General features: G+C 43.3%; 1 protein-coding gene across 4 annotated transcripts in view; it reads left to right on the forward strand.

Moving 5' to 3' along the window:
• Positions 1 to 26,438, forward strand: part of sema3fb (sema domain, immunoglobulin domain (Ig), short basic domain, secreted, (semaphorin) 3Fb) — a 93,262-nt gene that overhangs the window by 53,883 nt on the left and 12,941 nt on the right. For 2 of the 4 annotated variants that reach the window (XM_021609471.2, XM_021609472.2), the window contains exons 3-10: positions 5,077 to 5,237; positions 5,665 to 5,727; positions 7,314 to 7,433; positions 13,961 to 14,050; positions 15,861 to 15,954; positions 20,542 to 20,658; positions 20,953 to 21,092; positions 22,453 to 22,567. In XM_021609471.2, the coding sequence (XP_021465146.2) occupies positions 5,077 to 5,237; positions 5,665 to 5,727; positions 7,314 to 7,433; positions 13,961 to 14,050; positions 15,861 to 15,954; positions 20,542 to 20,658; positions 20,953 to 21,092; positions 22,453 to 22,567 (900 nt within the window). The remainder of the gene's footprint in view (positions 1 to 5,076; positions 5,238 to 5,664; positions 5,728 to 7,313; positions 7,434 to 13,960; positions 14,051 to 15,860; positions 15,955 to 20,541; positions 20,659 to 20,952; positions 21,093 to 22,452; positions 22,568 to 26,438) is intronic. The other 2 variants (XM_021609474.2, XM_021609475.2) reach the window with 1 other exon arrangement.

Below are 26,438 nucleotides of genomic sequence, written 5' to 3' on the forward strand. Positions count from 1 at the left end.
ATAAAAATACAAAAACTGGAGATGTCCAGTTTTGCCAGGGAATCTCAAGAATATATGACCTTGAACTCAGCATTTTCATGCTCCAAAAAAAGAAAACAGTAATCTAAACCCGTGGGCAATTAACTGAAGATGGTGAGTTATAGGTAACTGTCAAAATAAAGGAAACACCAACATAAAGTGTCTTAATAGGGCATTGGGCCACCACGAGCGGCCAGGACAGCTTTAATGCGCCTTTGCATAGATTCTACAAGTGTCTGGAACTCTATTCGATGGTTCTTCCATGAGAAATTCCATAATTTGTTGGTGGTAGAACATGCTGTCTCAGGCTCCACTCTAGAATCTCCCATAAGTGTTCAATTCGGGCGAGATCTGGTGACTGACACCCTCATTTACTCAAGTGTTTCCTTTATTTTGCCAGTTACCTGTATGTGGTAACATGCGTGCCTGCAGCCATGGGATCTCATTGTCAGTGGCCAAGTATTCTCTCAGGAGGACTGATCCTGTTTGACTGTGGGGCTTCTGAGTTCACCCTTTGATTTCTGCCTCCCTCCTTTAGCCACCAGAAACATGGATTGGCTCTCTGGCCCGTTTCTGTGTGATCCCAGAGGAAGTCCTTATGACTTACCCTGAACCATTAGAGATGGGGAAATCGAATCTGTGGCCATTTCACAACATAGTGAAGTGCACATATGCATTTGAACCTGTTGCTCCCTCTTAACATGTGTCAATGTGTCATGTGTGACCGTGAGCTTGAGTTTGGGCTGTATGGTGGCTGGCTCAGGAGTTAGGGACTTGGGGCACCGGCCAGAGAATAGGCTATTAAGAAACAGTGGGTTTGGGCTTCATCTTACATGACTCCAAGCTACATCCACTAACATAACCTTTTCTGCTAATAAAATGGGAAGCGGGCACCATCTAGAGATATCCAGACGGCGGGAAGAGGATTGTCCCTGTTCAGTAGACTAGAGAGAAAGGACAGGACCGCCACCAACGACTTTACTGACAATTCTCAGCTCAAGCTACAACGGGATCACCTTCCTCTCTGTGCACCATTACTCCTGGGAGTAACGTTCATTTCAGTGTGTGTGTTTGAGGGATCAGGGGTACACGGATCAGGTTCACTCACCAGCAACAGGAAGTCTAACTTTCCCCACTAATAGAGCCATTGCCATTCAACTGGGGGAACTTGTCCACTCCCGAAACAAAGCCCCCCTCTGTCCTACAGGCCCCCCAGAGAGAGCTAAAACCCCACACGCAGTAATGGACTACTTTAAGAGCTGATCTGCCTCTAATACATACGCTCTTATGTTGCTCCAGTTCTCCAAAACTCCAAGTCTGTGTGGTGAAAATGGCGTCCTGCCCTAATGCGGATGACTCACAGAGCTCAGAGGAGTTCAGGTTTTGAGCCTCTTCCTGTACTAAAACTCCCCTTCCTGCTGCTTCACTCCCTCTACTGTTGGGGATCATGCACCTGTCCTGTAATATAGAGAGAACCAGCACTTTTTGGAATAGGCCTTAGATTGGCTATATACATGGTAGTCTTGAATGAAGTAAGAAAAAAAAGAAAAATAATCATGTGGAGTTCCCTCCAAACTCAACCAAATCTCTCATTCTGCTTGTCAAATGGTTTGACAGCAAATGAAGTAGCCTGGTTAAAAATCACCATCCGTCTTGATCATGCACGTTTTCCCCTCTGTCGTTGTGTGCCTTAGCTTGCTGATGGTGTCTCAGTGTTTGTCCAGTCCCTCTCCAGGCCTCCTGGGCTTGTTTCCACAGGTGGCCTGACCTCTTAGGCAGGGTGGCGTAGCTGAGCCCAGTCTCCCGCCATTATGATCCCTGGATCAACATTTAATATGAGCACACTGCCCAGTGCTTCTGTCTGTCTGAGCAGGGTCGAGCAGGGGATAGGAGGGGAGAGGAGAGCAGGGGATAATGTACAGTAGCTGGCAGACTTTTCCTTTCAGATTTCCAGATTTTCCTTGTGTATTTACCCCCAACGAGACCCAACGAAAGTTCAATTTCTCTGACTGATACGACAAGAAGCCTAAGTGGCATGTTGGGTTTACAATGAGCTCAATGCCAAATCACCGGGAAAATGGCCTCTAATGCTAGTATAGGAACAGTAGTTTCCTCTTAGTAATGCTTTAATAGCAGTGCCACAGGAGCATTAAGGAACAGATGGAATATGATTTTCTACGCAGCCTAGTAAACCTTCTGTATTTGTTTAGAGAACGTTCTTTCACTAACAAGGGGAGGGAGGGAGTTATTATCTAAATATGTATATCTAATGCATAACAGTATTATTACCTAAATATGCATAGCTAATGTATGACAATATTATATAAATATGTATATCTAATGCACAACAGTATTATTATCTAAATATGTATATCTAATGCATAACAGTATTATTATGTAGATATGCATAGCTAATGTATAACAATATTATCTAAAGATGCATATCTAATGTATAACAATATCATCCAAATATGAATATCTAATGTGTAACAGTATTATTATGTAGATATGCATAGCTAATGTATAACAATATTATCTAAAGATGCATATCTAATGTATAACAATATTATCTAAAGATGCATATCTAATGTATAACAATATCATCCAAATATGAATATCTAATGTGTAACAGTATTATTATCTAAATGTGCATATCTAATGTATAACAATATTATCTAACTATGCATATCTAATGCATAACAGTATTTATTTCAAGTGTTATGGATGTTTAAGGTTTTTGGTTTGTGGAAAATTAACATATGGCTAGCTAGCTATAGATGTTTAAAAGGGTCATATGTTTGGTTTGTCACCACGCTTTAGTGTACATTATGACTCCATTTATCCGTCCGTTGTCAGATGATTATGGGCTTCGATTACATATGTTTTGGAGCTGGATACGGACTCTATAGAGTCTATTGTTGCTCTGTAGTGCTTTGACTCCCTCCTCACCAAACAGATGGTTACATTCAGCTACTCTCTGAAAACAAACATACGCTGAGGAGTTGCTGACAAACTGGTTCAGAAAGGGCTTAAACTGGCCCTTGGAGTGTGTCTGTCTGTCTGTCTGTCTGTCTGTCTGTCTGTCTGTCTGTCTGTCTCTGTCTGTCTCTGTCTGTCTCTGTCTGTCTCTGTCTGTCTCTGTCTGTCTCTGTCTGTCTCTGTCTGTCTGTCTGTCTGTCTGTTTGTGTCTGCAAGCAAGTGTGTGTGTGTGTACATGTGCAAGCGTGTATGTGCATGTGTGTTAAACTTCACATCCAGTAGCACACAGCCAATGATATACAGAGGGGTGTAGTTTGGGGACTCATCATTCAACCCAACTCTCAAACACAAATAATCACGGGGTGAGACCACATGTCGCAGCTCTTATGCATAGGGCCTCGACAGCTGTCAATCACACAGATGACCTATAAACAGACCCTTGGCAGACACTCTTATTAAATCAAACTGTACAAATATAGCAAATCGAATGCTATGAATCGTTGATTATTGACGTAACCCAGAGTTAAATTTAGATACGGTATGGAAGACTGGTACTATCAGATTCCATGGTAAGTATGTTGAGAAACGTCTGTGGATGGAGTTTATTTTAAGGTCCTGTGGTTTGATGGGGGACATGGGGATGGCTTTCGTCTTGTCTTGGTATTCAGATAACTTCCTGAGAGACAGTCAGACAACCAGATAGGAATGTATTTTTCACCCTGTTCAAACAGGGATTGAATATAAACCAGCACACACCTTCTTTGGCTTTATGGAGGCATGTTTTTCCCCAGAGTAGGGTGACCAGTTTAGAAACAGGTCCTGCATAAACATGGATATTAATGAACTTATTTTTTACCCTTTTGCTATATCAGAAGGATTTGTTATTTGAAACTATGTTGTGCAGGTTTTGACTTTGAAGCTACAACAGGACCATTTGAAGCTGTGATACAACAGGACCATTTGAAGCTGGGATACAACAGGGCCATTTGAAGCTGTGATACAACAGGACCATTTGAAGCTGTGATACAACAGGACCATTTGAAGCTGTGATACAACAGGACCATTTGAAGCTGTGATACAACAGGACCATTTGAAGCTGTGATACAACAGGACCATTTGAAGCTGTGATACAACAGGACCATTTGAAGCTGTGATACAACAGGACCATTTGAAGCTGTGATACAACAGGACCATTTGAAGCTGTGATACAACAGGACCATTTGAAGCTGTGATACAACAGGACCATTTGAAGCTGTGATACAACAGGACCATTTTATTTTAAGTTGATCCTCTGATTATGTGCAGACATACCTTAGTTCTGATATATAGTATGTAAACAGTAAAATTAGATCTACATCCTTCCTATCAGTCATCTACTATTTTTCCCTGACCACAATTTAACCACTAAAATTACCATAGTTGTGGCATTGTGGAGATGTTGTTTTTGGTGGACTCCTAAATGAGTTCAGTAGAAGCTTATTGAGTAAAACCGCAATGTTTGTCAAGCAGCAGTACATGATTGCCACCCTGCAAAGCCCTACACTGTAGGGTCCCATTGATTGTTTGTCTTTGGTGTCGGGCCCGAGCAGCGGAGAGACAGTGGGCCTCTCAAACAGCATTGCCCTGTCTGTACATGGCTGCTGAACCGTGGAGAACGTATCAAACAAACACTCAAGTCTCACAGGGAAGGGTCTATAGGAAGGGTCCTGTTACTCTTGACACAGGAATGTCTGTCAACTGCATTCTTAATGTAGCCGCAGAAGACCCACTCAGACCTTCTGATGACCAGAGAAAAGCATCCTTGGCAGATGTCCATGTCGGTATTTAACAGAGATATGGAGGAAAGAGAGTATTGAGATGGCAACACAATGAGACGCTCTCTAGCACTTGTCACTGACCGACTGTATTGGGTTTCAACAGTGTTGATAAAAAACACATCTCATAACCCCACATGGGTATGCAGGACAGGGGTGGAATGTCTCAGTTGAGCCTGCATGTGTGTGTTAATCTGTTTGTGTACAGCAGCTGTCTTTCCCTAATGGATATTTTGCTCTCTTGTTCCCCCTCTCCTCTCTGCAGAGCTGAGGTCCACCGGCACTGCCCAACACTTTGCCTACCTGCTCAACACGTCTGACTACCGTATCCTGCGTATGGACGAGGACCACGACCGCATGTACGTTGGCAGTAAGGACTACATCCTGTCCCTGGACCTGCATGACATCAACAAGGAGCCGCTCATTGTAAGACCTTACAGTCACTAACCCTGTATCTCTTCACCTTCCCTTACCTACTCTCACCTCTTCTCCCCTCACCTCTCCTCCCCCCTCTCCCCTCTCTCATCTCCAGAGCTCTATGATCCGGGGTGAGGCTAACCCTTTGCCTCAGCTCTCAAAAACGGCTCCCGAGGGTCATATGTCTCATTTCGCTGCCCTGTGTCTGACATTTTGATTAGCTCGCCTACAGTTTGTATTGGACTGCACTATTTTCTGGAGACAGGGGTTGTAAAACACTATAAAAACAAAATCTGGATATGACCATTCCAAGGGGGCTAATAGTACCCTGTGGCAGGTTTAGCCCCACATCTATAAAGTCCAGTGATGTTGAACGGGTTGTGCGATGTGTTGGGTTATTGCTATTAAATGACCTTTGTTCCCCCCCTGCCTTCAGCTCCACTGGCCTGTCTCTCAGCAGAGGAAGACTGAGTGTGTTCTAAGTGGGAAGGACACCAATGTAAGTATTTCTGTTGACTCTCGATCTCCACACAACTAATTCAGGATTTATGTTTCAGATCAGGTGACTTGTGCCACCTGTAATATGTAGTAATGTATTTTCTATATTTATCTATCTATAAAGTGTGTATATATATATATATGTGTGTGTATATATATATATACATATATATATATATATATATATATATATATACATATACATTTCCGGTCAAAAGTTTGGACAACACCTACTCATTTCTAAATTGTAGAATAATAGTGAAGACATCAAAACTATGAAATAACACATATGGAATCATGTAGTAACCAAAAAAGTGTTATTTTTTAATTTGATATTCTTCAAAGTAGCCACCCTTTGCCTTGACGACAGCTTTGCACACTCTTGGCATTCTCTCAACCAGCTTCATGAGGTAGTCACCTGTAATGCATTTAAATTAACAGGTGTACCTTTAAAAAAATATATTTTGGGGATTTCTTTCGTTCTTAATGCGTTTGATACAATCAGTTGTGTTGTGACGAGGTAGGGGTGGTATACAGAAGACAGCTTTATTTGGTAAAAGACCAAGTCCATATTAAGGCAAGAATAGCTCAAATAAGCAAAGAAAAACGACAGTGCATCATTACTTTATGTCACGTTTGTCATAATGATGAGACCAAGGTGCAGCGTGAATAGAGTTCCACATAATTTTAATAAACGGAAACTCGCCTAACAAAACAACAAACGAAACTTGAACACCAAGGCAATTATACATAGGCAAGATCCCACAACACAAATGAGGAGATGGCTACCTAAATATGATCCCCAATCAGAGACCACGATAAACAGCTGTCTCTGATTGGGAACCATATCAGGCCAACATAGATATACAAAACCCCCTAGACATACAAAAACCCTAGACATACAAAAACTAGAGTACCCACCCTAGTCACACCCTGACCTAACCAAAATATATAGAAAAACAGAGATATTTAAGGTCAGGGCTTGACATTTTAAGACATGAAGGTCAGTCAGTACGGAACATTTCAAGAACTTAGAAAGTTTCTTCAAGCGCAGTCGCAAAAACCATCAAGCGCTATTATGAAGCCCAGTTGAAGGGCATATTCTTTTCCTTTATTTAATTAGGCAAGTCAGTTAAGAACACATTCTAATTTTCAATGACAGCCTAGGAACAATGGGTTAACTACCTTGTTCAGGGGAAGAATGACAGATTTTTACCTTGTCAGCTCAGGGATTTGATCTTGCAACCTTTCGGTTACTAGTCCAATGCTCTAAACACTAGGCTACCTGCCGCCCCATATACCTATGGGGATTTAATTTGGCCCTGTAAAATCCTGGTTCCGCTCTGTCTGGACAAACAGACAGGGCAGGACTGGCACCAACTAGTCTCACTCTTCCCCATCTGCCAGTGTAGGGTGTGGATAAATAGATTATACTGGCATTATACTGGCACACTGGCATGTTAATATATTGACATGTCCATTGATGTTAAAGATAATTGCCTCTTGTAATATGCTTTATTTTGTATATAGGTATTATCATACATGTTGATAATCCATTCATGTCTGTCTATGTTTGTTCCCATGCAGGGCGAGTGTGGGAACTTCATCCGTCTGATTGAGCCATGGAACAGGACCCACTTGTATGTCTGTGGTACTGGGGCCTACAACCCCATCTGCACCTACGTCAACCGTGGACGCAAACCACAGGTTAGAGCTCCACACCTTATTGAATACATTGAGTCTGTGTTCATATAATGAAGAGGTGAGGGAGCATAAGGCTCTGTCTGTAAAATCAAATCAAGTGTATATTCATCACATGCTGTGTAAACAGCAGGTGTAGACTGTGAAATGCTGACTTATGGGCCCTTTTCCAACAATGCAGAGTTAAAGATCAAAATGTCATACAAAATTGAAATAGTGACACGAGGAAAACAGTTGACGTCGGAAGTTTACATAGACCTCAGCCAAATACATTTAAACTCAGTTTTTCACAATTCCTGACATTTAATCCGAGTACAAATTCCCTGTTTTAGGTCAGTTAGGATCACCACTTTATTTTAAGAATGTGACATGTCACAATAATAGTAGAGAGAGTGATGTATTTCAGCTTGTATTTCTTTCATCACGTTCCCAGTGGTTCAGAAGTTTACATACACTCAATCTGCCCACACATTTTCTATAGGATTGAGGTCAGGGCTTTGTGATGGCCACTCCACTACCTTGACTTTGCTGTCCTTAAGCCATTTTGCCACAACTTTGGAAGTGTGCTTGGGGTCATTGTCCATTTGGAAGACCCAAGCTTTCACTTCCTGACTGATGTCTTGAGATGTTGCTTCAGTATGTCCACATAATTTTCCTACCTCATGATGCCATTTATTTTGTGAATTGCACCAGTCCCTCTTGCAGCAAAGCACTCCCACAACATGATGCTGCCACCCCCACGCTTCACGGTTGGGATGGTGTTCTTTGACTTGCAAGCCTCCCCCTTTTCCTCCAAACATAACAATTGTCATTATGGCCAAACAGTTCTATTTTTGTTTCATCAGACCAGAGGACATTCATCCAAAAGTATGATCTTTGTCCCCATGTACAGTTGCAAACCGTAGTCTGGCTTTTTTATGGCGGTTTTGGAGCAGTGGCTTCTTCCTTTCTGAGCAGCCTTTCAGGTTATGTTGATATAGGACTCATTTTATTGTGGATATAGATACTTTTGTACTTGTGTTCTCCAGCATGTTCACAAGGTCCTTTGCTGTTGTTCTGGGATTGATTTGAACTTTTCGCACCAGAGTACGTTCATCTCTAGGAGACAGAACGCATCTCCTTCCTGAAATTGCTCCGAAAGATGAACAAGACTTGTGGAGGTCTACAAAATCAGGCTGATTTCTTTTGATTTTCCCACGTGGTCAAGCAAAGAGGCCTTGAAATACATCCACAGGTACACCTCCAATTAACTCAAGTGATATCAATTAGCCTTTCAGAAGCTTCTAGAGCCGTGACTTAATTTTCTGGAATTTCTGGAAAGCTGTTTAAAGGCACAGTCAACTTAGTGTATGTAAACTTCTGACCCACTGGAATTGTGATACAGGGAAGTATAAAGTATAAAAATTACTTGTGTCATGCACAAAGTAGATGTCCTAACCGACTTGCCAAAACTATAGTTTGTTTTAACAAAAAAATGGTGGAGTGGTTGAAAACGAGTTTTAATGACTCCAACCCAAGTGTATGTAAACTTCCCGACTTCAACTGTATATTGTGAATAACAGTTCCTCTCTCAACGCGAAACATCTTTCAAACACTCGCCCTCGATAACCACCAAGCCTTGGTATGAACTAGATCGTTGTCATTCTCTGATCCCACATCTCCACATAGTTTTGCAAACTGGTGTGAGCACAGTGAGTGTGGTTTGATGTAGGTTACAATTTAAGTTATCTGCTACAGTATATTTCCTAGTTCTGTGCTCAGATCTTTTGCCACAAGTTGCTCTCTGTGTATCATACAATGCATCCATTGGTCAGAGGAAGACATACATATTCATAACTAGAGTGCAGAGGCCTGCCCACCATCCCACCGTAGATGGAGCCACATCTGTGTAAAAGCCCACCATTCGATCCCATAGAATCTGTTTTTCGTCAACATAGCACACTGAACATCCCGTGCCATTTAATGCTCGGGAATCGTGAGACAGAACTATATGTCTTCGTGAATAGCATCCCCCGACTTATATATCTAAAACTCAATGCCACCGGGGTCTGACAATCTGGATGGAAAATTACTGAAGATAATAGCAGATGATTTTTCCACTCCTGTTTGCCACATCTTCAATTTAAACCTACTAGAGAGCATGTGCCCTCAGGCCTGGAGGGAAGCTAAAGTCCTTCTGCTACCCAAGAATAGTAAATCCCCCTTTACTGGCTCAAATAGCTGACCAGTCAGCCTGTTACCAAACCTTAGTAAACTTCTGTGTTTGAGCAGATACAATGCTATTTCACAGTAAACAAATTAACAACAGAATTTCAGCATGCTTATAGGGAAGGACACTCAACAGGCACAGCACATACACAAATAACTAATGGTTGGCGGAGAGAAATTGAGGATAAAAGGATTGTGGGGGATGTCTTGTTAGACTTCAGTGCAGCTTTTGAAATTATCGATCATAGTCTGCTTCTGGAAAAACTTGTGGATAAAGAGTTATTTGTCTAACAGAACACAGAGGGTGTTCTTTAATAGAAGCCTCTCAAATATAATCCAGTTAGAACCAGGAATTCCCCTAGGTAGCTGTTTAGGCCCATTGCTTTTTTCCATTTTTACTAACAACATACCACTAACTTTGAGTAAAGCCAGTTTGTCTATGTATGTGGATGACTCAACACTATTCATGTCAGCTACAACAGTGACTGAAATGACTGTAACACACAAAGAGCTGCAGTTAGTTTCAGATTGGGTGGCAAGTAATAAGTTTCCCTAAATATTTAGAAAACTAAAAGCATTGTATTTGGAACAAAACACTCACTAAACCCTAAACCTCAACTAAATCTTGTAATAAATAATGTGGAAATTGAGCAAGTTGAGATGACTAAACTGCTTGGAGTGACCCTAGATTGTAAACAGTTATGGTCAAAACATATTGATGCAGTAGTAGCTAAGATGGGGAGAAGTCTGTCTATAATAAAGCAATGCTCTGTCTTCTTAACAACACTATCAACAAGGCAGGTCCTACAGGCCCTAGTTTTGTCGCACCTTGACTTCTGTTCAGTTGTGTGGTCAGGTGCCACAAAAAAAGGATTAGGAAAATTGCAATTGGCTCAGAACAGGGCAGCACAGCTGGCCCTTGGATGTACACAGAGAGCTAATATTAATAATATGCATGTCATTCTCTTCTGGTTTATAGTGGAGGAATAGATTGGACTTCATCACTACTTTTATTTATGAGAGGTATTGACATGTTGAATGCACCGAGCTGTCTGTCTAAACTACTGGCACACAGCTCGGACACCCATGCATACTAGAGGTCGACCTCTAATGCCTACCCCACAAGACATGCCACCAGAGGTCTCTTCACAGTCCCCAAGTCCAGAAACAGCCTATGGGAGGAGCACAGTACTACATAGAGCCCTGACTACATGGAACTATATTCCACATCAAGTAACTGACGCAAGCGGCAAAGTTAGATAAAAAAAATTGATAAAAAACACCTTATGGAACAGCGGGGACTGTGAAGCAACACAGACATTGGCACACACACACACACACACACACACACACACACACACACACACACACACACACACACACACACACACACACACACACACACACACACACACACACACACACACACACAATTAGTAATGTAGATATGTGGTAGTGGTGGAGTAGGGGCCTGAGGGCACACAGTGTGTTGTGCAATCTAGGAATGTATTGTAATGTTTTTAAAATTGTATAAACTGCCTTAATTTTGATGGGCCCCAGGAAGAGCAGGTGCCTCTTTGGCAGCAGCTAATGGAGATCCATAGTAAACACAAATACAAATGCATGGGCATCTCGGCCCTCACAGCTAACTGGGGAGTTTCTGGGGAGTTTGAGTTGTTCAGTCAGTTTCCTCTGGATTGCAATAGCATAAATTCTGTGTTTAACAGTGTTCTCAGAATGATATTGATGTGAGTTTCTGTGCCTCTGCCTCCGCACACATGGTTTTCACCATATCAATTGCGTCCGGTAATATCAAAGTCTCTGCAATAGTGTTTGGCTTCATAGCGTAGCTGGCCTAGCCATTCACCATGGGAATGATTCAAGTGCAACAAGTGTGGCCTTTTCCTATAAAGGCACAAGGTGATACCCAGATGCAGACACAGGAGGCAGATGGTTAGAGTCCAAGATGTTTATTAACAATCCAAAAGGGGTAGGCAAGAGAATGGTCGAAGACAGGCAAAAGGTCAAAACCAGTTCAGAGTTCTAGAGATACAGAATGGCAGGCAGAATGGTCAGGCAGGTGGGAATGGAGTCCAGAAAAACAGGCAAAGGTCAAAACCGGGAGGACTAGTAGAAGAGAATAGAAAAGCAGGCGCATGGGAAAACACGCTGGTTGACTTGAACATACAAGACAAACTGGCACAGAGAGACAGGAAACACAGGGATAAATACACCAGGGAAAATAAGCGACACCTGGAGGGGGTGGAGACAATCACAAGGACAGGTGAAACAGATCAGGGTGTGACATTTCCCATGATATAAGGGCGCTCTCTGATTGAATTTAGTCTTTTAGATTTGAATGATTTAGATTTTTAAGGTTAGCCACATTACAATGATTTTTAGATACAAAGACAATATTATAATATATATGTGTTTTTTGGGGGTAGATTTTGGAAATTCACCCATGACCCCATTTTCATATCAGGTGAGACCACATTGGGTCGCGATCTCTAGTTTGGGAACCACTGCTGTAATCCATGGCTTCTGGTTGGGATATGTACAGTCACTGTGGGGACGACCTCGTCAATGCACTTATTAATGAAGCCAGTGACTGATGTGGTAAACTCCTCAATGTTATCAGATGAATCCCGGAACATATTCTAAGTCTGTGCTCCTGAAACAGTCCTGTAGTTTAGCATCCGCTTCATCAGACCATTTCCATATTGAGCACGTCACTGGTACTTCCTGTTAAGAGTTTTTGCATGTAAGCAGGACGCAGTATATAGTTATGGTCTGATTTGCCAAAGGGAGGGCGAGGGAGGGCCTTGTATGCGTTTCTTTGCACAGGAGACATGCTGGTAAAAATTTGGTAAAACGGATTTCAGTTTCCCTGGATTAAAATCACCAGCCAAGTGAAAAGTCGCCTCTGAGCTGTAGAGATCATCTCCACATTTACTCTCCATCTCACAGCCTCCCTCCCTCCCTCCCTCTCTCCCCCTCTCTCTCTCTCTCTCTCTCTCTCTCTCTCTCTCTCTCTTCATCCCCACATCTCTCTTTCTCTCTCTACATTTCTCTCACCATCCTACCTTCATTCCTACCTTCACCATCCTCTACCCCCCCCCCCCCGATCTCCACTGCTTCATCTCCAGCCCCAGGCCTAAGCAGCCATTGGAGTCTCAGTCTTCACAACTGTCGTCCCCAGCGTTACTTCTCACCTTTACTGTTACGGCGCTGAATGTTAATTCTCACTCTTTAAATGGAGGTCTTGAGTTTCGTAGAGCCAGGCATCACCACCATGGAGTACTTTACCCCTCTGCTATTTCATGTGGATCCATATGACCGTTACTAACAAAGGGCATCCATCCCTACATCTATCCATCCATCCATCCGTCCATCCACTCATAGCTCTAGAAGCCCTGTGTGATTCTCAGTTGGCCTGCTCCCGCTATGCTCCCTCAGCCTCCAGTCCTCGCCATATGAGAAGTTGAGAGCTCCCGTTATGGGGTGCCAGTGGAATGTTCTAGTTATAGTACATTAATGAGATGGCTTTTATTTTCCCCTTCATATTAAACAGACAGGTCAGACTCTTCCCATGAGTCCCCCCTCTCTCTCTCTGCTGGTCTGGAGTTAAGTATGGGAGCAGAGATGTGAAATGGTACACCACCATACACACAGCTTTTCCAGACAGGAAGCCAGGAGAAGGCGAAATGCTGCTCATTGCCAGAAATCTACTGTGCTCATTGTCTCATGTAGATGTATACACACACACACACACACACACACACACACTCATTCTCACACGTCAGGAACCTGCTTTGACATTTGTAACTGAAGACGTCCAGATATATTGTTATCAGCTTGCCAGATACCATCATTCTTTCTTTTTCAGACATTATTCAGACACGTACTATTCACTCAGTTGTAGATAATTTCCTTTCTAAATACCTAAAGGATATATATTAGCCTACACGGGGCTGTGATTGTCTTAAAAGCCAAATGTTGGTTCTTGGCGGTGGCTCAGGCCAGGATTTAATGTATGTACCATACTGTGAGAGACTGTATTGACTCAACCACATGGTACAGAACTAATATTGATGATTTTCACACCATCTGGTGAAGTTGAGCCACACAGGCATTCCTTGCACAGAGAATGTAGAGAATACGATATCCACACATTTTACCCACAGGCTTTCCAAATGACATTATTGAAACAGTCATGTAGTCACATCAGTCCCAGACCAGTTTACAGAGTTACTGAGCTCACGTCAGGTCCCACCTACTGCAGGTGCGTAACATCTAGAATGTGTCGCTGTCTCCTGTTTTAGGCCGCCATGCACCTGCAGATGCCCCAGACCGGAGGGAGGGCTAGCCGCGCGGCCCAACCAAACGATGTGTCCGAAACACTGGGACTAAAGGTGGGACGTGGGTCTGGGTCAGGTGCCCATCACTAGCATGGGCACGTCTGCCTGCCTGCCTGTCTGCCCCTGAGCCTTACGTTTATGGGCTGGGGAGACCCACTATGGGACTCAGCCAACATGCCATGCCTCTGTCTCTCACTCTCTCTGTCTCCCTGTAGGGGAGGGCTGTGCATGTCTCCCGAACCCTCAGTTCTGTCTGTGCTCATTCTGTGTCTTGAAGCATTTCTGTCTTTATCAGTTGAATTGTCCCACTCTGTTGGGTGTCTAGTGAAGTGGATCGCTTATCTCCTCATGGCTACGCATCCCTTCTCTAGACCCTGTCCAATTTAAGTTTCATCCATCATGTTTGTGTTATCCGTTGCTCTCGTTGTTCATCTGTCCATTTTTGTGTAAGCCTCACTTTCTGAGCTCTCTCTCTCTCTTTCTCGTTCTCTCTCTGTGTGTGTTTGTTGAGCTGATTTGTCAGTATTTGCGTTGCCTGCTTCTTATGCATGAGAGAGATGGAAGCCCAGCATTTTGTGATTTGCTACACAAGGTCACAGAACATGTTGATACAGTACACAATCAAATATACATGTTTCATTTGTGATAGATACATTAGTAACTTTCCTCTCCTCCTCACATTGTCTTGTCACTTGTCTTAGAGGGCACAGAATGCCCCACCCTCCATTCCTTTACCCCCCCACCCGTCCTCCCTCTGTAGGAATGCGGGCCAACCCCTCTCACAGGTCTCACACGGTTAATGTCTGACCCTCTCACACTGCAGCCCCGTTGGTTCAGGACAAACACCAGCCGACTGTGTCCAACTACTAAAGCAGAAAGGCAATAATAGACCCACATAGCTGAGCATTACTTGAATGTTTGTGCTCTCCCACCACTCGCAGCACAGGAAGGAACTCTTAACCCTTTGAACGACAGGTCCATTATGTTTTCAGCCTTATGTTTTGAATGTGTTGCATGCAACACTTAATCCTCTGTAGGGTAAAATCTTTCATAAAGGTTTAAAAACATGTTCAGAGAATATCCCTTGGCACATGTGACTTGGTGCATGTCAACATCTGGCATCTCTTGCAAGGAGCTGCCAACACCTTCAGATTTACATGTGCGGTTGATTTTAAACAAAGGTGAGAGGGAGTCTCATAAAGGTGCACGTAGGAGCCAGTGGAGAATAACTTTGGCAAGCACCTCACTTTCTCCTGCTCGGTTGTTGACGGACAAGGACAGAGATGTCTTCGTCTCTGCTCCCCTTCTTCCTCGATTGAAGAGCGAGGGTTTGGGGGATTTGGTTTGTTCTGGCTTGTGGCAAGGCTATGTCATTGCATGCCATTGGCTGGTCCCACCCGCAAATCCAAATACCTGCCAATCACCTTTCAGTGCTGCATATAGAGATACCAGGAGTCATGAGCATCAGTCATCCAGCCTCCATTCAGGAAGTGTTTTCACTGAGCAGGATTGCAGGTGTCAGCAGCAGTAGGGGTGCATAAACAGTTATAATCAAGAGGGGATGAGAGACATTTGGCATAGGAGACATTTCTGTGCAGACAGAACAGCCTTTGACGCATTATTCCCCCAGTCCTTCTAGTGCACTATGGATGGATTTAGAAGAGTTGAATTTAATTTTTTTCTGTATGAAGGAACTCTCATTATTCTATGTTTCATCCTCTGAAACCACAATGCCTTATAGGCCCCAGAGGACCTACTGGAAACATATTGCACTGCCTCATTTCCCCTCCACTAGGGAATTACTGTGACATGATGAAGAGCACTATGAATGCATCGCTTCTTTCTTATGATTTTTCTATTTCAGGAATACATATGGCATTTGGAGCCGGGCAAAGTGGAGTCTGGGAAAGGAAAGTGCTCCTACGACCCAAAGCTCAACAGCGTCTCAGCTTTGATCAGTGAGTATCATCTACACTCGGCCACATGGCTGGAGAATGGCTGGAGAGGTCCCCAGTCCAGTCCAGATCATCCAGTTTGTCCCCATGGCTCTCTCAGTGACTCTGAGGGACCTTGAGGCCATGTCCCCTGTGTACGCCTCCTTTTATTTCCCACTACTAAAAATGGCCACCTCCTCTATCCTCAATTTAATGGCCAATTTTGTTTTTGGCACACTTAAAAAAAATTTCAATGCCTAAGTTATGTCCAGACAGTGTCCTTTTCCATTCTGTGCCTATTTCCCACGAGATAGATCACAGTGGAATGGTCATCTCATCTCTCATGCTAAAATCCGAAGGCATTTTGCTTTGTTAGGATTGAAAGAGCAGTGGGCAGTCTGGGCACATACCACTGGGTTCACTGTTTTAATAAGCCAATCCTTTCCATCGTGGTTTCGTGACATCCAATGGAAAAATACCAAGAACATATTCACATGATTTGTTGTGGTCATTTACCTTCATGAGAAATCCAATATTTTGCTTACCTGGCCCAAGTTCGAGGAGCAATCACATGACACCTTGCAACATGTTTGGTTTCTGGTAACTTCATGATGTAATGTTTGTGATATTGGTGTTTATGAGGTAGTAGAGCGTTCTCCGCCTGCCACTCAAGGTCAGTCAGCCAGGGCCAGACCTCACAGTTGCCACCAATGTAAGTTGATTCTGACTCTGTGGGTTGGAATAGTCAGTATAAATTGTCAGTGTAGCATACAGCCAGCTGACCGGGGCGGAACCAGGAAACCAAGGGACTGTTGTCTTCTGAGACCAATTACCCCGCCACCCCACCCCCATCTCCACCAGTTAGCATCAGCTATGGGTGACTGATGGCAGGAATTGAGAACTGGAGACTACTTTGTGTTAAAAATGTTTTATTGATACCAATCAGGAGAAACATTTGAGTATATATTGTCATAGTTTGGGACATTTTTTAAGGTTACAAATGGTCAAATGTAGTCATAGAATGTGTGAAAAAATAAGAAAAAATTGTGGATGACCATAACAAAAACTTTCCTTCCCACTATCCCAGCCCAACCCCACATCCCCAGTTCCCACCCACCGGGAAGATAGTAAGATCCTTCCTGGCTGTCACTTCAGTCCCACGGTTCACCCTCCCTCCACCCTTCCTGACGCCCACCCTTCCTCCACCCTACCCACAGACCACCCATCCTCCCTCCTGCCATCACCAGGTACCCCCCTGGCGATGGCAGGAGGGTAAATGGATAGAAAGATAATGATTAGAGAGTCAATTGGGGGGATGTGTTCAATAAATAAATAACTAAATAATAGTAATTAAGAGATAATTAGGTCAGTAGATAAATAATTACTGAATAGATGATAAAGGGGCCCTAGACTTTGGCCATAATGCAAGGTGTGGGTACCCAAGCCATCCTCCTCTGTAACGACAACAGTGGTTTTATCAAGAGATGCGATTCGGGGCTGCTATGCTCTGTGAAACATATCTACAGGCCCGCAAATGGTGTAGCAGATCTTTTCGACTTTAGAAAGAACATCATGTCTCTCAACCACCACACATGAGAGGGTGGGGCAGTCTCCTTCCAATTCGGCAACAATTATTGTGTCTCATTGTAGTTTTGGGAAACACAACTCTTCTGGGGTGACGCCAAAAATATCAATCAACAGGTTTGGTGAGGTGAGGTTGTGAGTGTCCAGAATTTTTTGGGGTGGTCAGCATCATTATCAGCTGATTTACATGGCATTATCACAACACACAATTAATGAGTGTTGTCAAAAAGAAAGAGTATTATTAGCCATGTGGGTACAGCGATTGGATGTAACTACATAGTCATAGTCAGTCAGGCCAATACAGGGGGAAAACAACAACAATCAAACCTGATGTACAGTGGCAAGAAAAAGTATGTGAACCCTTTGGAAATACCTGGATTTCTGCATTAATTGGTCATAAAATGTGATCTGATCTTCATCAACGTCACAACTATAGACAAACACAGTCTGCTTAAACTAATAACACAAATAATGATCATGTCTTTATTGAACACACCGTGTAAACATTCACAGTGCGGGGTGTAAAAAGTATGTGTACCCTTGCATTCAATAACTGGTTGATCCTCCTTTGGCAGAAATAACCTCAACCAAATGTTTTCTGTAGTTGCAAACCTGCACAATGGTCAGGAGGAATTTTGGACCATCCCTTTTTACAAAACTATTTCAGTTCAGCAATATTCTTGGGATGTCTGGTGTGAACTGCTCTCTTGAGGTCATGCCACAGCATCTCAATCGGGATGAGGTCAGGACTCTGACTGGGCCCAGGTAATTTGCAAAGGGTTCACATACCTTTTCTTACCACTGTAGATTAGCCAAAATAAAAAGTGTTTAATATAGGAACGATTACAACTTAGTGCTTGACATTGTCACAACGCACAATTAGAACGATTACAGCTAACGACAGAAAGGGACAGTGGTGGTCGCTGCAGCAGGGAGGAGGGAGAGATAACGGGTGCTTGTCACACAGTCACTCGCTTTCATTTTGTTTAACACAGCACAGCAAGTCTGAGCCCGGCCCGCCACAATCAAATCAATTGTGGTCGGACTACCTTTATTCATTTGTGTCTTAATTATTTCATCAAACAGTGTGCTTAAAGCATCAGACAAGCTCAGTGCATATAGTTGATTTGATTAAAACATATATGGAAAAATACACATTTAAACATTTTGACCAATCGATTGGTCAAAAGAATAGATGACTCCTGGACGACCAATATTTTTTTTAGTCGGGGAAAGGCCTACATCCATTAGTTTAAACAGACAATAATGAACTGAAGGTCCCGTACCTTTGTCTCCAAAAAGTTTTGTGGTTTGCTAGCAAAGCCAGTCTCAGCCAAACTAGCCAGTGTTGTAGCCCAGCTAGTCGGTGGCAACTCAGGGCAAACTTTTTCGGCCATAGTTTTCCAAGTTTTCTACTCCCCAGTGCAGTCAACAACACAAGGTCCTTAGTTTGGTAACGGTGGAAGCAAACAATGACAGCACGAGGCTTCTGAATGAGGCTGTGGTGGGCCCTGTCTAGCTCCGGAGGAGAGGGGAAAACATCTTCCCCTAGGACCTCCACGAAGAACTTGGAGAAAAAAGCAGTGGGATGTGTGTCCATTTCTGTCTTTTCGGGTAAATTCACAATCCTCACATTCTGGTTCCTACTGCGCCCGTCTAGGTCCATTACCCTCACCATTAGGGTAGTGGAGTGTTGCAGTGGTCTAAGATAATGCAACCCAGTGCAAGAGGTATCAGTGCAGTACCTGGTTCAAATCCAGACAGCATCATTTCCGGCTGTGATTGGGAGTTCCATAGGGCGGTGCACAATTGTCCCAGCGTCTGCCTCGTTTGGCTGGGGTAGGCTGTCATTGTAGATAAGAATTTGTTCTTAACTGACTTGCCTAATTAAATAAAGATTATATATTTTTAAATTGCATTTCAATGTCTCTCTTCAGCTTGACGTTTCTAGTGTTTAGACCCAGGTATTTTCAGCAGCTGCTTCAAGGTTGACGATCCGCCTTGAGAAGTAACTAGAGTGTGGTTGTTGTCCAGTTTCGCATCCATTCTAGCAAATTAAGTCTTGAATCACTCAGCTATTATGACAAAATTGGTTGTTGCCTGCCAATGCGTGTCTCTCGCAGGGTAAAGTTATATCTTAGTGAGGTGGCCTCTGGTTTGGCAGGTTTTGGCAGTTTAGGCGTTTTCGATTGCCACAGGTATTACAAAACTGCCTGTACTAACTGCTAGTTAGTATATACTAGTAGTTTAGTTGTTGATCCGTTTGCCCTGAGCCCGTTGTCCTGATAACCCCACCCTTGAGAACTCCCCGTAGCTGTCAAATGCATGCTGAGACACCTGCTGTCATATTTAATATATATATTTCACCTTTATTTAGCCAGGTAGGCTAGTTGAGAACAAGTTCTCCTTTGCAACTGCGACCTGGCCAAGATAAAGCAGAGCAATTCGACACATACAACAACACAGCGTTACACATGGAATAAACAAAACATAGTCAATAATACAGTAGAACAAAATAAAACAATATGAGGCCCAACCAGCAACTGAAGGACCAACACCCAGCCTCCCCACGGACTAACAAGACTATGGTCCTCCTTCTCTGTACATAACTTTAAAAGGCCTGGTTAGTGGCAAACCGTGCAATCCTCCTTATGTATGATTGTGTAATATAATGTGTGTTGTTCATCTGTCTTTGTCCACATTATGTGCTAAAGATGTCTTTTACACAGGCACCGTGATGATGACAGTCTAAAGATATGTATCTGGACGTAGGGGATGGAAAGCCCTGAGGTATTGGGCACTAGGGTCCTGTCAGGGGACCTGCCAGGGACTAAAGGTTTAATTATGGGGGTGGGGGGTTCTGCGTAAGGAGAGCCTCAGTCCTTCATGCCAAGGGTGTGGCTGGCTTTATATCAAAGAGTCAAAAGTATTTGGCTCAGCCGATTTAATCTCTCTCTCTCTCTCTCTCTCTCTCTCTCTCTCTCTCTCTCCCTCTGTCCTTCCGTCTCTCTTTTCCTTTTCTCTCAGACGGTGAACTCTATGCTGGGGTCTACATTGACTTCATGGGAACAGACTCTGCCATCTTCCGTACTGGGAAACAGACCGCCATGCGTACAGACCAGTATAACTCCAGATGGTTAAATGGTAAATAAATAAATGGCTTCTTTGGCACTCGAGATATGTGTTATACAAGAGCTTGTCTATGCTATTAAGACTACTGTGCTGTAATTTATGCATGGGATGGCACGGATTTGAAAGTGCCATTTGTCAACATGTGAGCCGAAACTATTGAAAAGTTTAATCATGTTCATGTTTACAAAATCGAATCCTTTATTAAACACGGAATGCAGACAGTTTGTAAATGATATTAACCAGATGTTCAGTGAAATGTATCTCCTCCTAAGCTTCTCGCACTCCTTCTCTCTCTCCTTCTTCCAGACCCGTCCTTTGTCCATGTGCAGCTCATCCCTGACAGCGCAGAGAGGAATGACGACAAGCTTTACTTCTTCTTCCGTGAGACGTCTGCTGAGATGGGCCAGAGTCCCGTGACTCAGGCCCGCATCGGTCGGATCTGCCTGGTGAGCACAGCCTCAGAATGGAGTGTATTAATAATGAGGCCACGTTCACCTCAGAACTGTCAAGTAACAGTACATGTGACATGCACAACATGACAAATAAACCCTAGTTTCTTTAAGAAAGGGAAAGGAACCAGTTTTGTCGGGACTTCCTGGGTGTGGAACTACTTGTGTTAGTCTAACACCAACTCGCTGAAATCCACATGTCTATTTAACCTTCCTGTGTACAATGCATGCCTCTGTCCATGAGATGGTACTCTGACCTAAGACCCCATGATCCTCTGACCTCTCCTGACTGGTAGTCTTAAAAAACTCTAAAGGATGTAGTATATTAGGTATTCAGTTAACAGCTTGGTAAAGTCCAGAGCCTCTAAACCAGCCCAGCAGCCCTTCGACATCATTATTCTCTAGTGCCTGTGGTAATTAACCACACACTGTCTTAATAAAAGCACGGCCCTGACCTTCTACCCCCAGAGCTACAAATTGAGAAGAACAGCAAAAACGAATAACAGGGAATGTGTTTGTCCCCTGTAGGGTATACTTGGAGCTTAGGATGCATCTTTCTGGGCTTAGCTTACAAACATGGAGAGCGTAGTGTTTATTCAGTTAGTCACCATGCTCCAGTTCTTCCACAGCTCACCACTGTGTTTATTTGAATGGGTGAGGCAGTGACCCTGCACACAAACACTCATTCCCCTCTCAATGTTTTTTACACTGGTCCCCAGGGATGCTGTTCTATCATTCTCACTTCCATACACATCTGGATGCTCTTAATGCCAGTCACTTTATTGGCTCTATACACTCCTCATACCCCAAAACATGAACAACTGTACAGCGTAGTTGCTCTAAAAATGGAGTGAAAACAATTTCAAATCCCATTTAGGGATTTATTCCAAATACATGTGTGTAGAAGGTAGTGTGCAGTATGTACAGGCCTACAACAGTCATGTGGGTATTAAAATGTTATATGTGGTGAAAACAATTTGCTACAGCAATATTTTTTCAATATATGACACGGCAGTGTGTTTTCCCCATCAAAGTGGAACGTGCCTGAAGGAGAATGTGTTGGTTAAGGAGGAGGAAACCTCTAAATCACATCTACTGGGTTTGACTGTCCCTCACTAGACTGGAATTTGGCCCTGCTCCATGACAGATGGGAGAGGCTCTAAATAAGAGGAGACAGTGTTTACCATCTCATCCCCCCACATCTAAGCATTTCTCAACGTTTTGCAGGGCCGCTCTCAAAACCGGCCTGCTTTTTAAAATATGTACAATGTATGTGGGTGGCTCCACCTGTTTGTTTTTGGACAGAGGATGTGAGTGTGTGTGTGATGAAGACTGTGTTTTCTCCCCCTCTCTGCAGAATGATGATGGTGGACACTGCTGCCTGGTCAACAAGTGGAGCACTTTCCTGAAGGCACGGCTCATCTGCTCAGTGCCGGGAGCCGACGGGATTGAGACGCACTTCGACGAGCTCCGTGAGTTCTCCTTCCTCCCCTTTACTGTGGTTTCATCCGCGATCCACATCAAAGTAAGGAACGAGGAACCAGACAGCCTGTTGAATATCTTGAGGTTTCTCATCTGTATTAAAACTGTGTCAAATAGAGACCAGTTAAAGATGATGGTGGTGGAATTGACTCCAGACCAGTTGCAGAGGTGGGCAACTCCAATCCTCGGGTGCCTGAATGGTGTCACACTTTTTCTCCATCCCCTAAAGCTGATTAATCATATTGCATTCTAAACTGAAGACCCTGATTAGGTGATTATTGGAGTCAGGTGTGTTATCTGGGGCTGGGGCAAAACTGTGACACTAATCAGGCCCCTGAGGACTGGAAATGCCCACCCTTGATAGAGGAACTAGTTGGTGTTGCCTGTCTTTCATAACCCTGCTTGCACTATCCAACCAGGCTCATCTAAGGCCAGTTTTAGCTCTGCATACCACCACCTGACAAGTGCCTGACTACACTGCGCTGCACTGCACACAGCCCAGTCTCTGCACCATATGGCAGCCTCTTCCATTACACAACCTCCTCTCAATCCTCCTGTGGCCCATACGGCATGCTGTAATGGGAATTGCGCACACTCCGGTACTATAGTTGTTATTTTCTTTCAAGATGTCTCAAACAAAAGGCTCCTTTTTCCTTGCTGTGCAGTAAAAGGTGTCTGGGAAGCACTCCCATCCTGTCATAGACTGGATATGAGGGGCTTGCTGCCTCGTGGCAGACAGATCAAGTAGCCAGGCAGGACTGTCAAGCCCATTACCATGTCTTTCTATCTCTTTCTCACTGCTTCCAAATAGAATGTTGGAATGATAAGAGTTCTGATTATTCTAAGACCGAGCCTACAGTAGGCAAGTTCTAACCTCAAGAATGAAAAGCTTGTGTTGCTTTCTATTTGACCTCTGTTTATAGTCCCAGAGTGCACTCTTGCATTATGCCTAATTGAACTACGGTGTAGGTTATGGTTGATTCATTCTGCTTGCGTGTGCATTAGTCTTGCAAGTTTTTTTCTCTCTCAGTAACGTTTCCATCCAAAGTTTTTATGCGAGTTAAGTCATACCGTGTATTAAAATAAAATCACTAAAGCTGCGATGGAAACAGTACGTTTTGGTACAACTTTATAAATGCCGACAGACCATTTGTTAGTTCAACATGGTCGGTGAAATTAAATGCGCAAAATATTGATATAACAACTATCATATCGAAGTCAACTTGGAGTCACGGAATACAGACATGGTCTGTATTCCTCCCACTACGACTCGGGAAACCATGCAGCCTATTAGGCTAAATATGAAATAAGTTACAGAGAGGAAAGTGCACAGTGATCTTGATCTCCTTTCCAATAATGGGGGGGGGGGGGGGGGGGGGGGGGGGACCCTGGGCTAGAGCGCACATGCCTCGCCAGTAGGCACATTTCTATTTAATGCAACAGTTTAATGCAACAGTTACAGTTTTGTGCAACAGTGACTAAACTATTGGTAGAGTTTAAAATGCAATGGAAACACATTGAACTTCAGATTTTTATTAAGTACAAGGAAGCGAAGAAGTACATTTTGTGTGCACTACGTCATCACACACTGATTCTTTATCTGCAACAAGTCCGTTTGGTGGAAACACACCACTGGTTGGAAAATGCACAGATTTTTAGAATGTTTGCATGAAAATCTGTGGCAATTGTATGTAAACCCAGCTACTGGTGCTATATAACCATTTTGCCTAAGTAAATGAAAGGATATCCAAACCGTGAGCAGCGTACTCTACGGTTATAAACTACTTTGTGTCTTTATTAGTCGGCTCAGTATTGACACAGGCATGCCGTGCACACTGGGTTTAGAGGAGTGTGGAGAGCTGGCACTGGTTCACATGTACAGTGCACCGTTCAGGATAGTACTTTAATAAAGCTGTAAATGTGTAAAGACACGGGCTGTTGCAGTCTCCTAATGAACAGTGCAGACGCAGCTTAGCAACAGGCTGTCCATGCAGTACATCCATACAGTACGTCCCGAACTAGGAAGCAAAGGTCAGACAGACCTGATGCCAGTGGCCACTGCCCACTCCTGCCAGGCACTGTACCCCCAGGAAGTGCATGTGTTTAACTGGGTATAGGTGAGCTCCATGCCAAGTCTCCAGTTTACTGATGGGTTATAATGTCTGGTCTAAATACAGGTGTAGGATCTTCATTTGAGCCAGTTTGCTACAGCAGGAAAGTAATCCTGCGGCAACAGGAAATGTGAATTATTTTGTGGATTATACAGTGCCTTGCGAAAGTATTCGGCCCCCTTGAACTTTGCGACCTTTGGCCACATTTCAGGCTTCAAACATAAAGATATAAAACTGTATTTTTTTGTGAAGAATCAACAACAAGTGGGACACAATCATGAAGTGGAACGACATTTATTGGATATTTAAAAAAAATTTAACAACTCAAAAACTGAAAAATTGGGCGTGCAAAATTATTCAGCCCCTTTACTTTCAGTGCAGCAAACTCTCTCCAGAAGTTCAGTGAGGATCTCTGAATGATCCAATGTTGACCTAAATGACTAATGATGATAAATACAATCCACCTGTGTGTAATCAAGTCTCCGTATAAATGCACCTGCACTGTGATAGTCTCAGAGGTCCGTTAAAAGCGCAGAGAGCATCATGAAGAACAAGGAACACACCAGGCAGGTCCGAGATACTGTCGTGAAGAAGTTTAAAGCTGGATTTGGATACAAAAATATTTCCCAAGCTTTAAACATCCCAAGGAGCACTGTGCAAGCAATAATATTGAAATGGAAGGAGTATCAGACCACTGCAAATCTACCAAGACCTGGCCGTCCCTCTAAACTTTCAGCTCATACAAGGAGAAGACTGATCAGAGATGCAGCCAAGAGGTCCATGATCACTCTGGATGAACTGCAGAGATCTACAGCTGAGGTGGGAGACTCTGTCCATAGGACAACAATCAGTCGTATATTGCACTAATCTGGCCTTTATGGAAGAGTGGCAAGAAGAAAGCCATTTCTTAAAGATATTCATAAAAAGTGTCGTTTAAAGTTTGCCACAAGCCACCTGGGAGACACACCAAACATGTGGAAGAAGGTGCTCTGGTCAGATGAAACCAAAATGGAACTTTTTGGCAACAATGCAAAACGTTATGTTTGGCGTAAAAGCAACACAGCTCATCACCCTGAACACACCATCTCCACTGTAAAACATGGTGGTGGCAGCATCATGGTTTGGGCCTGCTTTTCTTCAGCAGGGACAGGGAAGATGGTTAAAATTGATGGGAAGATGGATGGAGCCAAATACAGGACCATTCTGGAAGAAAACCTGATGGAGTCTGCAAAAGACCTGAGACTGGGACGGAGATTTGTCTTCCAACAAGACAATGATCCAAAACATAAAGCAAAATCTACAATGGAATGGTTCAAAAATAAAAATATCCAGGTGTTAGAATGGCCAAGTCAAAGTCCAGACCTGAATCCAATCGAGAATCTGTGGAAAGAACTGAAAACTGCTGTTCACAAATGCTCTCCATCCAACCTTGCTGAGCTCGAGCTGTTTTGCAAGGAGGAATGGGAAAAAATTTCAGTCTCTCGATGTGCAAAACTGATAGAGACATACCCCAAGCGACTTACAGCTGTAATCGCAGCAAAAGGTGGCGCTACAAAGTATTAACTTAAGGGGGCTGAATAATTTTGCACGCCCAATTTTTCAGTTTTTGATTTGTTAAAAAAGTTTGAAATATCCAATAAATGTCGTTCCACTTCATGATTGTGTCCCACTTGTTGTTGATTCTTCACAAAAAAATACAGTTTTATATCTTTATGTTTGAAGCCTGAAATGTGGCAAAAGGTCGCAAAGT

Source organism: Oncorhynchus mykiss, chromosome 7 (assembly GCF_013265735.2).
Source record: "Oncorhynchus mykiss isolate Arlee chromosome 7, USDA_OmykA_1.1, whole genome shotgun sequence".
NCBI classification, from domain to species: domain Eukaryota; kingdom Metazoa; phylum Chordata; class Actinopteri; order Salmoniformes; family Salmonidae; genus Oncorhynchus; species Oncorhynchus mykiss.